The following is a 12,866-nucleotide window of genomic DNA, read 5'->3' as shown; positions in this document are numbered from 1 at the left end:
CGAGAGCACGAGACTGCGAGATTATGAAGATGATGACTATGATTGCATTATTGTACACACCAACATGAATAGGTCAACAACAAAAAAAAATCGGGAACAATATAATTATTAGACCTGGAAATGAAAAAGTAAAATGTAAACAGCAATTAGAACAAATCCAACATAAAGCCAACAGATATTAATAATGACTATGTTGCAACGGTATTCAAAGCAAAATGGTTTTTTTTTTAAATTTGTGCATTGTGTAAAACGAAATGGGGATATGTGTAAAGGGAGGGCACTGAGAGGGAAGACCTGCAGACCGCAGGTCAGTGCTTATTTAATTTTCTATTCTACAAGGTCATGATGGACTCGGAACTGACCTATCAGTATTCAGCACCTGGGCGGATATAAATAGTAATAGATAATTAGTTACCCAAGAAATTTGAGACGGGTCTGCCTGTAAGAATTCGATCCACATACAGGTAACTCAAGAGTGGCCCATTGTCCCTCTACTCTGTCCTATATAAATCCCTCCTGCACACAGGGTGCTCACCACACAGCCTTACCTCCACCTACAGCATCCGACACACTTCAACTTAACAGGGTAAGTCTGGATACACACACTGCTCTGCTATGCTTTCTGCTCCGTTCAGGAGATGAATATAATCTGTATTATTTTTTTACTTATTTGATAATTGCGTTCTAATGTTTTGTTTAAAGTTTTTGCTAAGCTTTAATCAGATTGATACGTTTTAGAAAGTGGGTAGTTTTTATAGGGTGCAAAAAAATAAGTAAACTTTAGATTTCTCTAACAAACTTTAAAAGAAACTAATTTAGTATTTAGAAAGCTTTTTAAAACTTTTAGAGATGCATAAAATGCATAAAGTAGGGACCTTTTTTTTTGGTTCACTTAAAAAGCTGGTTGAATCGGCTTAAATTATATAGGAACTATAATTGGTTTTAACTGTGTGTTAATTATTTACACAATGTGCTCCTTAGGACCATGTCTCTCACGTCCATCCTTTCCGCTGATGCCATCGACAAGGCTATCAAGGACTGCCAAGGTATTGATTTTCCACAGTCCATATCATCTAACCGACTCTTTCATTGCGATAAGTACATGTGATGGTGCGATGTGGAGACGCATAAACACGCATGTCCTCGGTGAACTCATACAATAGAACTTTATCAGAGCTTATCTGCAGACTTAAACCTATTAAACAATCACAGACTTATAAGTAGTAGTAGTAGTAGTATTGGGAAAGTTATTGCTGTGCAGCAAGTCAAATGTAAAATTGTGTAGGTTAACCTATATAAAATATTTTAAGTGTAAGGCTAATTAAAATATCTGGTTCATTTTAATAAACTTTATTTATTTGTTTTGTCTGCACTTTTTTTGTTTTTATGCACTTACTAAATGTTTCTTGGTTTCTTTCTTTTATTTTCTCATTTCTTCAAAAGCACCAGAGTCCTTCAATCACAAGAAGTTCTTCCAGCTGTGTGGCCTTTCCAAAAAAAGTCCCCAAGAAATAAGGAATGTCTTTGGCATTTTTGACAGCGATGGGAATGGTTTCATTGAGGAGGATGAGCTCAAGTATGAGATATATTCTGGCATGCTTGGTCCACTCTTATAATTAAAAAATATATAAAAAAATATTAATAATTGCAATATGATTTAAAGAAATCTGAACAGGAATATGTTATTCATGAAATGATTGGAAAAATATGTACCAGTTGTTACAATACACACTTCCACTGCTTCATTGAAAATCCAAATTACTTTAAAAGGCATTGCACTAAGTACTTTTTAAACCTTATACAAAAGTGTGACTATTTTTCTCTATTCATTCCTTTGTGCCAAATTTAAGGAAAATGAGAACATTATTATTCCAAACAATATTCCAGTTGTTAAGTTTAATGTCAATGTTAATTAGCAATGATTTGGTGATAGTGATGGAAAGCTTTGACTAATATTTTGCTCCAAACTTATAGGTATTTATTTGGGTTAATATCTGGTAACTGTAGAACCCAGTGCGCCACTGTGCTCTGTAGATACTAGTGGAGCCAAGCCTTCACTTTGTAACCTGTCTGTATATCTAGCTATTTAATATATCTATATATTTATTGTGCAAATTTTGCTAAGAATGACTTGCTGATGTAGTTTTGCTATTTTGTCGTAGATTCTTCCTGCAGATGTTTTCATCTGGAGCCCGTGTGCTAACCGGTAACGAGATTAAGAGCTTACTATCGGCAGCTGATGATGATGGTGATGGCAAGATTGGAATTGATGGTAAATAAAACTGAAAAAATATATATTATTTAGGGTTAATTAAATAATTGTGGGTCGCTAGTTTTTATTTATTATTTTTTTAAAGTTGATGCTGTAGGGTTCAGCATTAAATTTTAAAGGATTTTTTTAAGAAACAATGAGAAGAAGGCTAAAGGTTTCTTGTCAGGATAATTAAATATTCCTCATTTCATGTAAATGCAATTTTTAAACAAATGTCTTATTGGAATAGTTTACAGTTTATTGAAATTAAGGTATATTGTGATTGTAGTTTTATTTAAATTATTCAAATGAAAAGTTTTAATAACTAGATTATTTAGCATGTTAAATCAAAGCATAAAGTTAGAAATGTTATACAACACTTTACATTATTTTTTGTATATCTAGGTTAAGTCATTGCTGCACATGTTGCATTATGAATTCACTTAATCCAGTGAAATGACACTGATTTTGTTTTCCTCTCTGTCTCTGTCAGAATTCCAGACCATGGTGCTCTCTTGAATGGTCAAACCTCCAATTGTGTCATGGTTCAGTTCAACAAAGTTCTTCCTTGTTATTTTGCTTTCTTTACATTTCTGAAAGCCCCAGACACAAAAATAAAAAACAACCACAGTTTATACTAGAATTGTAAATATAATACCTAAAGAGATGTAAAAAGATATAACCATCTCCCCAGTGTACAACTGACACACCTTAAATCATTTTGAGTAAATAAATAAACAACTAAACTTTATGAACCCTGCCTTCAAGTGGTTGTTGTTTGTCATGAAATGATGCACTACATAATTTGACTTCACAAAAAGATGCTTCACAAAAAGATGTCGGGTAAACAATAATTTTTAATCATTAGAGTTTATATATTAATAACAGCAATTATTGGTGGGGACACATGGGAACACATTTTAAGATAAAGGAAAATATATTAATTAAATATATGTGTTTGAACTTGCCTCCCAGAAGACCTTATCTGAAAAGTAAAGCAACAGTAATTAAAAACAATTGATGTGGAGTGCAAACATAAGCTGTTACGAGTTCAGTGACATGGATTGGAAACTGAGTATTATAGGCTAAGTAGTGTAGAAACCTGAGAGACTGCCCCTGATGGGTAAGTGTTATAGTTCAAATAACATTAACCTGCAGGATACTTTGAAAATGAAACCTGTAGTTAGTTGAAACCTTTTAAGTAAAAAGGGTATAAAGGGATGGTGGTACACCTCAAGTTCACCATTTATCAAACTGTTGCTAATATGTAAGACCTGAGTTCAAATAAAAATCCAATTAAATAATCCCTCCTCAGTTGGCCACAAAAGTCAGAACAATACACTATTTCTCAAATAGTAACATTTAGATGTGCAAGAAACATTTGGTGTTAACCCATTTATACATATTTAAGAATGATTGCAAATGAGTCATTAGCATGGAGGTGTGCATAGCTTAACTGTACAAAAGAAATGATCTGTCAATTTCTCCATCTTCGGTTAAATATTCTTACAAACTGAATATCTTTTAGGTTTTTCAGAAAATTACAAATGACCATTTATTTGGCTAAGTACTTGTCTCTTGCTGTTATAACAGCCAATAATTATTTGCAAACTTGGTACTAAGCAAAGATCAACAACTGAACACAGTATTTAACTTTCTGTTGGTGAGTTTATATATCCATCAGTGTTATTTTTGAGATGATAGATATGCATAAAAAATGTCCTATTATCCTGCTATCATGGTCTATGATGTTTATAGAGAGTCCACAGGTGTAAAAAAAAAAAAATTGCCCAGTACTTCACATTTCTGGAGAAAGTATTTTTTTCCCCTGCAAATGTGTTTGAATCTAATTATTATATGTTTCAGTATATGTTGAGATAATTCTGGGGTCTAAATATAGATTTGAGCAGTTTTGGTAATACCACTCTACACACTTAACTGAATGCAGCTCCTAATAGGTAGAGGTTACATCTGAATAAGAAAATTGGCCCTTGGTTCTCACAAATCAGTAAAACAATTCAACATATGTTCAGATATACTGCCAGTGCATTACATATATCTATATAGAGCACATTATATATTAAAAACAAACTTTTTGAGTAGTTAGCTTAACCCGTTAGTTGTCTGGGTTGCTTAAAGGCCTGGAATAATACCATCTAATAAGCCACAAAAATATACACTAAATTCCAAAGTATAAACAAGTTCTTAATTGGACTTTAATTATTTAAAAGCTCCCACCTATTATTTCTTTATTTTATATCAGTTCTTTGTAGGACATATTCCATTTTACCCCATGTGCATCACCCCAATTTAATCATGCTCATCACACGAAATAAAGTATATAAGTTCTTCATCATCTTTACAGGAATGCACTCAACATTTTCCTGTGGCATCACCTTTCACAACCAAAACCCAACTGAAACAATAAAATAATTCATTGAATCCTGAATCCAGTGCATTGGAATTGCAACAATATGTTTTTGGAACAAACTTATTTTTTAAAAGTGGGACTGATTACTGTCTTTGCCTTTTTTAAGGATTTGTTAAAAGAGTGATTTGCTCCCATCTACTAGCAAAGGCCTCTCGCATAAATACAATTCTTGCAACACAATTCTTTCTAATGCTGGGCTCACGCTGTGCAATTTTTATTGTCCTTTGCAATTGTTGCTTGTCAGATTGTACAAATATGATCCCCTTGTCAGACTGTAGGATCTCAGTTGTCATAATGTCAGACTGTACAACAGTCAGGAACTGACGCACACAAGAAAAAGACTCTTCCAAAATTTTAAGTCATCAATATGTGACACTTTCAGACTGAGCGTTCTCTTGCTAATGGTAGCTAGCAGCAAATTAAAACAATCAGTAGACATTCCTTGATAATAAAATGGCATACAAACACTCTTTTTTTCTTAACCACTCAATACATTTCTTGTTTTGCTGTACAGTCAATCTGACCCTTTTCAACATTTTCCCTGAGGTAATTTGAAGCTGTAGCACTAATTGCATCATTAGGTTCACCGCTCCTATTGTTTTTTTTTTTGTTTTATGGTCAGTGAAGCAGAGGCTGAAACTTTTGGACACTGCCAGAATTTAATCTGAGGAAAAAAATTATCGCAGTGGCGAGTAAATGGATTTGGTTAACACCAACATTTTATCTAAGGATTATTATCTCAGACAACACAATATGCACCTGGCACATTTATAAATTCATAAACAAAGCTAAATAAGCTGATAAGCATGGCCTTTATTAACCTATACACAGGAATTGAGAACACAAGTATTATATACTATATTTATATATATATATATATATATATATATATATTATCAACCTCAAATTAAATCATATCTTACCACAAATTAGAAGTGTCGACAATGACAACTATGTCTGAAAGAACAACTTCCATTTGAACATCCTCATCAAAGAGGAAGAAAATTATATTATAGTGTAGCATTGTGTGTGGTCAAGCACTGGTTATGTAGGAGAGGAGTCAGAAAACTAGCAGATAATGATTAGGTGTCTACACAGCTGTGCAGTTAATGAAAGCCTGTGTATATGCTTTGTGTGACAGTACCTTACTCTAGAGTTTTTACAATTTATTTTGGTTATGTTGGAATACACAGTGCTGAAAAGTGCATCATTCTCTCAATGCCTGCCTCCACTGTCCTCCATGTCCCCTCTGACTGAAACAGAGGAGCAAGATCCAGATGGTAACATTTGCCCACAGGAAGCACTTTGGGGATTCTGCATAGACAGAGGATCGACTATTGCCTGAGTACTGAATACAGCCTGCTGATAGTCCAGCTGAAACTTTCCCACCGATAGCCTAAGCCAACCTCACAAAGAGGGATCCACAGGATGCCCCAGAGACTTTTGTGTATCGTTTTCAAGAAAGCAGTGGCAGCATGAGGATGACCTATGTTATATCTGTCTGCTTCCTGAGTTGTCCTCAGCAGACCTCAGGCTTTCCCTGCTGCCAAAATGATGTGATATGCCAATCTCAAGAAATCCACCTCATTTGCATTTGTTCAGCAGCTCTGTGGCACCTGTCAGCAGTAGTTACTGCCATAGGAGCCTGATGCTGAAGACATTGTGAATCAGATGGTGTTGGAACAATTTATGGCAAGTCTGGCTGATTGTTGAGCAAACTGTGTCCAGTGCCTTTAGCTAGTGCTGGTGGAAGATCCAACTAGCAGTAAAATCTAAAATTGGTCACATTGCTTTACCATCACATAGATATTCTTTGCATCACATTACTTATTCTTCTTTCTACAATTTCTAGATTTTAAGAATATGAGTAAGGCACTGACAGGTGCCTTACAGGTGCCCAAGGATCCCAGGTACCTTGAACAAGTACAAAGATTCTAGGTACAGAACTAGTTTTTCCCTTGGAGTGTTGGTCTAGGTCTTGACTACACCACAGATTTCTTCTGATCAGTGCTGGATTGACACACTCTTCTAATCATCACAGAGTGGTAAAAGTTTGATGAAACATTAACTGTTAACAAATATCTACTGGTGCATGTGTCATTTCAATTGTGGGAAATATATTTTGCTAAGATATCCCTCGTCCTGTCCCCTTCTGGTCTCTGGATCTCAAGACAGGGCTAAAATTACAGGAACACATTTTGTGAATTTAAAATGTCTGATGAAAACTGTTCATGGTAGAAGCCAATCTCCTGACTTCTCTGTAATTTATTTGGCAAATAAAAGATCAAATAAAAGTGTTTTTGTAAAAAAATCTATCTTCATTGTCTTCTCCCACCCATATAGGTGTCACACATAGTAATAATTATATTTATAGCAAAAAATGTGTGGAACAGCACTATATAGCAATAGCAATAGCAATGTATAGCAATGATAAAAGGCTTTTTAGTTTTGTAGGAGCATATTAAGCATAGGTCCAACATAGGGGTATGTTTAAAAATACTCACAATATAAGAATACATATGTGCAGTGGTGGGCCATCTGGAAGGGGGCAAAACCTTCTCTGCTGGCCTGAACACTATCAGAAGCACTGACCTACATTTACAACACAATTCTAATATTTGTTTCATGAAATTGTATTAATTTATTCCCAACAATATATTGTCTTAATTTCTTATAATTTCTCTTGGCTGAACTTCCAGTACGTGTATGTGGATGTTAGATTTTTTTTGTCCAATCAGATTTCAGCCTTTATAATACTAGGTCAAGAAAATATGACCACATAACCCCAATCTTATCGTCCCTACATTGGCTTCCCTACATTGGCTTCCGGTTAAGTTTCGAATAGACTACAAACTACTGCTACTCACTTATAAAGCACTAAATGGATTGGCCCCCATGTATCTTTCCAGTCTTTTAACACACTACAATCCGTCACGCTCCCTGAGATCTCATAACTCTGGGCTTCTAGTAGTTCCAAGAATAGCAAAGTCCACTAAAGGTGGTAGAGCATTTTCACATTTAGCTCCTAAACTCTGGAATAGTCTTCCTGACAGTGTTCGGGGCTCAGACACACTCACCCAGTTTAAGTGTAGATTAAATACATATCTTTTTAGCAAAGCCTACACATAACATATGTCTCACATCATAACCTTGTGCTCCAGAACATCTGATCACATGCACATTATCAACTTGTGCTGTTAATATCATGAACCGCAGCTACGCTAATTCCTCTCCACTGCTTCTCTTTCTCTCCCCATCCCGAGGCATCCTGAGGTTTGGCCGGCTCCAGTCACGTCCCACCTCATGTAGATTATGGACTTTAAAGAAGTGGATGCCAAACTCGCAAACATCCTGAACCATCTAGAGACGTGGCAGTGCCAATTGAATCCCACTGCATGTGTGGAGTTTGACATGGGACCTCCTGGAGTGTTTAAAGGCTCTGGCATGGAGAAGCTGATGCTGGATCTGTGATGATCACAAATGCTGAGCTCAGTAGCTCCTACTTTTATACCAAAGACTGTTGAAAGAACATTAATAATGTTATACTTCAGTGCTCATATTAATTCTCACTCTCCAATGTTCTGTATTGTTAAAAGATTTATGATCAAACTCTTGATGTCACCCAAATGAGGATGGGTTCCCCTTTTGAGTCTGGTTCCTCTCAAGGTTTCTTCCTTATAACATCTAAGGGAGTTTTTCCTTGCCACAGTCGCCATGGCTTGCTCATCAGGGATAAATGCACACCATTCACCTTGACTGTTGATTTCTGTAAAGCTGCTTTGAGACAATGTCTGTTGTGAAAAGCGCTATACAAATAAACTTGACTTGACTTGACTTGACTTCTATGTGCTGCCATGTCAATCTAATCTGCCCAGGGCCTTCAGAATCAGTACTGATGGCCTTTTTTACCATAGTCTCTATTAGCAATATGTCTGTTTCTTCAACCAATCAGATTTCAAATCCGCCTCACAGGGCCAGCTAGCTGGCCCAGAATAGCATCAGTATTTTTCCATCCTCTGATTGGTTGGTCAGAGGGAAACTGTACAGCCAACTCTGTAGCGTGCTTCACACATTAATACATCTGAGTTAGACTTTTTTATGCATATAGAGAAAGAAAAATTGATTTGGTCTCGGACCTTTATAAAAATCAATTTTTAAGAAAAGCTAAACACTTTGAGGAGAGGTCGGCCAACCACGAAGCTAGCTAGCTTGTCCCAGCCTGGGAAAGGGTTTGTTCACCACTTCCTGACCAGTGAATACGAGCGGTACCACTGGCTTACAGCCTCTGAAGAGCGGTGCAAATTATGAGTCTGCATCTCTGGTGAGTAGGTTGTATTTTATTTAAATTTCTTGTCATGTAATTTGACAAATATTGATTCTGAACTGCTCCAGATGATGTAGGTGGCACAGTTGTGGTTGTAGTGTAGAGGTTTGGAGGTTGCTTTAGTAAAATGGTATTCATTTCACCTTCCATATGTGAAATGCCTCTCTCTCTGTGATGCTACGCGTTGTTATATTGTGTTTTTATATAGTGTTGATGGTTTCTATAATTGCGATGTGATAGTGGTGGTATAAAGAGGTGGATTAAGTCGGGTAAGTCCCCACTGAAGGCCCAGGTACCAAATGCACCTCCCACCACTGCATATGTGGTTAAGTGTCCACATGGATGTGGCTGTAAAGTGTGTATATGTTGAGTTTTAATACATGTATTACTGTACAATGCAACCAAAGTAATAATTATCTGATAATTTCAGTTAAATGTATTATAGGAGGAAAAGGTGGGTTCCATTTGAACAAAATAATTTTTTAAGTTTCCTGAATTTAACATATGTCTGACAGTTATACGATAACAGTCACACCCTGACAGACATGTGCCCTTTTATGTAATGCCATCAGGTAATAACAGTCATTACAAAGTGTACTATTATTTGCTGCACAGTCATTACAATGTAAGTAATAAGTGTGTTTTGGTGGCCTAAAAATACTTGGTGAAGTGTGCCACAATGCACATGTTAACCTGCTCAATAGTTGTGATGCAATGTAAAATAGTTGTGATAACTTTAAAACAAACTGCATTTTTGAATACATGTTGGATGCTGCTTGTAAATGCAATAAAGGTGCGATTCTCTCAATAGTTCTATATTATCAAGTCCATTGTAAGGTCTGTGAAAACAAAGAGCTTTACAATCAGAGGGCAAAGGGGTTATAGGCTGTTGAAGAACAAAATACGGAGGTCACTGGGAACCTAGTGTGACTTTGAGAGGTGTTTAACTCTTGTCTTGTTGCACTGGGTTGGTGATGTCTGAGGTCAGGGAAGCCAGTAATGTAACAAGAGTCTGAAAAGAAAACGATCCATGAACCCAAGCGATCAGGAGCCATGACTTGTGAACAGGAAAGAAACAAGAGATGATAGGTCTTAACTGACTCCTCGAACAGTTGAGGAGGCTCATGTGACAAGGACAGGCATGCAGGACAATTGTGCGATATTGTTTCTGTTTCGGAAAAAGTCTGCCTCATACAGCAGATACATCATCAGGAAAGGGTAATAAATATGGCCTGGGAACACAATAAGAAAATAAGATGCGAAAATTATAGATTTATATTCGTTATCATTATATTTTTACAATGTAATGTGCATTTAGTCTTCATGACTATGAATGTTTACTGGTGAACTGTAGAACAACAAACTGTAACCTGTAAATGTAAATTGATAGGAGTACAGTGTGTTTCAGCCTTTGAACAGTCACCAGGTTCATAACCTACACATTAACCTCAGAAATGGCAATAGATTTTATTTCAGCCAATCAGACGCTATTAAAGTGTGTCAGATAACGTAATATAGTACAGTGCATTGCTCAACAGTTGCCCAGTGTCAAATACCTCTCACTACTGTACATTATTTATATTTATGACAACTATAAACCCTACTGTACTCATGTGAAAACTTTAAGACAGCAAATCAACCTTGGAACTCTTGACTGTAAGCTGTATTATACAGATAACATCAGCAGTCACATGTCAAGCACATACTATTTAACACTCATGCACAAAGCCATAAAAAGGAGGGAGAAAAACGTGAGGGCTGACGCAGAGCCTTAATACAAGTTCTCTGTAGATGATCAACTTGCAATTGAGACCAATCATTGGAGATGAGCTGCAAGTCACCTTTAGTAGTATCCACAAAAGACAAACCAAATAGGTTGGCCAGCTTTCTTTTGTGCACAGGTGGCAATTACAAAGTCTGTTCATAGGGGTGGAACAGTGTTTCGGTTGTGGCAATGAGCTATGGATGCAAAAGCAGTGACTTTTTCCTGTCTGCATGTCTGGTGTTTAATAATGAATGCCTCTCGCTTCATTGTCTTTAAAAACTCATACTAAGGTGGGAGGGTCGGCTCACCTTTCTTATTAAGTCAGGTCTGAAACTTTAATGGACTCCATATCCTTCACTGATCTACATGGACTCGAGCCAATTTTCGAATTTGAATGTAGGCCTGTCAGTAATGTGCAAGGAGAACTGTTCCTAAAAAGCCATGGTGTTACTGTTCTGATCTGATTCTGTTTGGGGCCACCCAATCTACTGCAAGGGGATGAAGGTTATAAAACTTTTAACTGTGTCAAAGGAACAATGGTACACTGAGATGTGTGTGGCAAGCACTAATGTATTATGCAGAGCTTAGTTAACTAGCTGCTATTGTATAATTTCTGTGTAAGGTTACGTTCTGATACTCATGCATTAGGATATAACAAATCTCAGCTTCAGGTAGGGGAATCTAGTTAGAAAGCTGGTGTAAGTTGTGTAACAAGGTTTGGGATTTAGCATAAATACAAAGATGAACTCTGTAAAACAGTGGTAAATATGTTTCACTGTTTCACTATTCATTGGTCTGGAAGTGGTGAACAAACCCTTTCCCGGGCTGAGACAAGCTATCTAGCTTCGGGGTTGGCCGACCTCTTCTCATGATGTCTAGCTTGTCTTGAACATTTATTTTTAAGTATGTCCGAGACCAAATAAATTTCTCTTCCTGCGCAGGCATAAAAAAGTCTACCTCTGATGTATTAATGTGTGCAGGGTGCTACATGTGTTTTGCAGGTCGAACTTGGCTGTAAGTTTCCCTCTGACCAACCAATCAGAGGATGGAAAAATGCTGACGCTATTCTGGGCCAGCTAGCTGGCCCTGTGAGGCGAATATGAAATCTGATTTCATATTCTATGTTGCTAATAGAGACTAAGGTCAAAAAGCCAGCAGAATAGATTTTGCAGGCCCTGGGCAGATTAGATTGACATGGCAGCACATAGAGGCTGAAATCTGATTTCTGAGCTGAAATTTTGACAGCCACTTACACGTACTGGAAGCAGTACAGCCAAGAGAAACACTACGAAATGAAGATAATAAACTGTTGGGAATAAATTAATACAATTTCATGGAACAAACATTAGAATTTATGTTGTAAATATAAGTCAGTGCTTCTGATAGTGTTTAGGCCAGCAGAGAAGGATTTGCTGGCCCTGACCGCCCACCACTGATATAGATATATACAGTATATATCTACACACAAATATTGCTTTTTTTATTCATTGTTTTAGAGTTTAACCAATTTAGACAAGTAATTACTAAGATTAGTAAGCTTTACTTTCTTTCACAATTGACCTGTTGCAACAATTTGTGTGTTATTGATATTAACTCATTTTCTGTACAATATTGAACCTTTTTCTTACTAGTACACCAGTTTATCAGCTTTTTGGCTGATTAGACTACTTGTTTTCTAGTGTAGGTTCATTTCTATTTACCTGGAAACTGTTGAGAGGTTGTTTGTGGAATACTGGCATTGTCAAGCTTGTTCAAAGAGCTGGCACCCTGTAAAAGCTTGTAAACATCAACACACTGCTTCCTGGTGTATTTCAACAGTGGTCTCTGTCAAGTCTCCAAGACCTCACTGGTGAATTATTAAAGCCTAACAACCTGTTGAAATACCAAACTCAGTTAAGGAGTTTAATTAAATTTCTCTTTTAGTTCTCTCATGACATTCAACCTTCTGGTATCAGGACATGGATCGCAGTTCACAGTGTAATGCAGTTCTGTTTAATTTCTTTAACACTTTAAAGTAGACTTTAGTTCTAATAAAACCAGTGGAGACAATTTATTGTTTTTAATCACTTCTGCAGCATGGTATCTATTAGTGCTT

General features: G+C 36.5%; 1 protein-coding gene across 1 annotated transcript; it reads left to right on the top strand.

Moving 5' to 3' along the window:
- Positions 1-447: 447 nt before the first annotated feature.
- On the top strand, positions 448-3,006 carry pvalb8 (parvalbumin 8). The gene is made up of 5 exons (XM_083566710.1): positions 448-586; positions 982-1,046; positions 1,444-1,576; positions 2,163-2,272; positions 2,745-3,006. Exons 2-5 carry the CDS (start codon positions 986-988, stop codon positions 2,768-2,770), a joined length of 330 nt encoding a protein of 109 aa, XP_083422836.1. The 5' UTR covers positions 448-586; positions 982-985; the 3' UTR covers positions 2,771-3,006.
- The last annotated feature ends 9,860 nt before the right edge of the window (positions 3,007-12,866 follow it).

Source organism: Silurus aristotelis (assembly GCF_946808225.1).
Source record: "Silurus aristotelis genome assembly, chromosome: 17".
Lineage (NCBI taxonomy): Eukaryota > Metazoa > Chordata > Actinopteri > Siluriformes > Siluridae > Silurus > Silurus aristotelis.
This window is presented reverse-complemented; position numbering and strand designations above follow the sequence as displayed.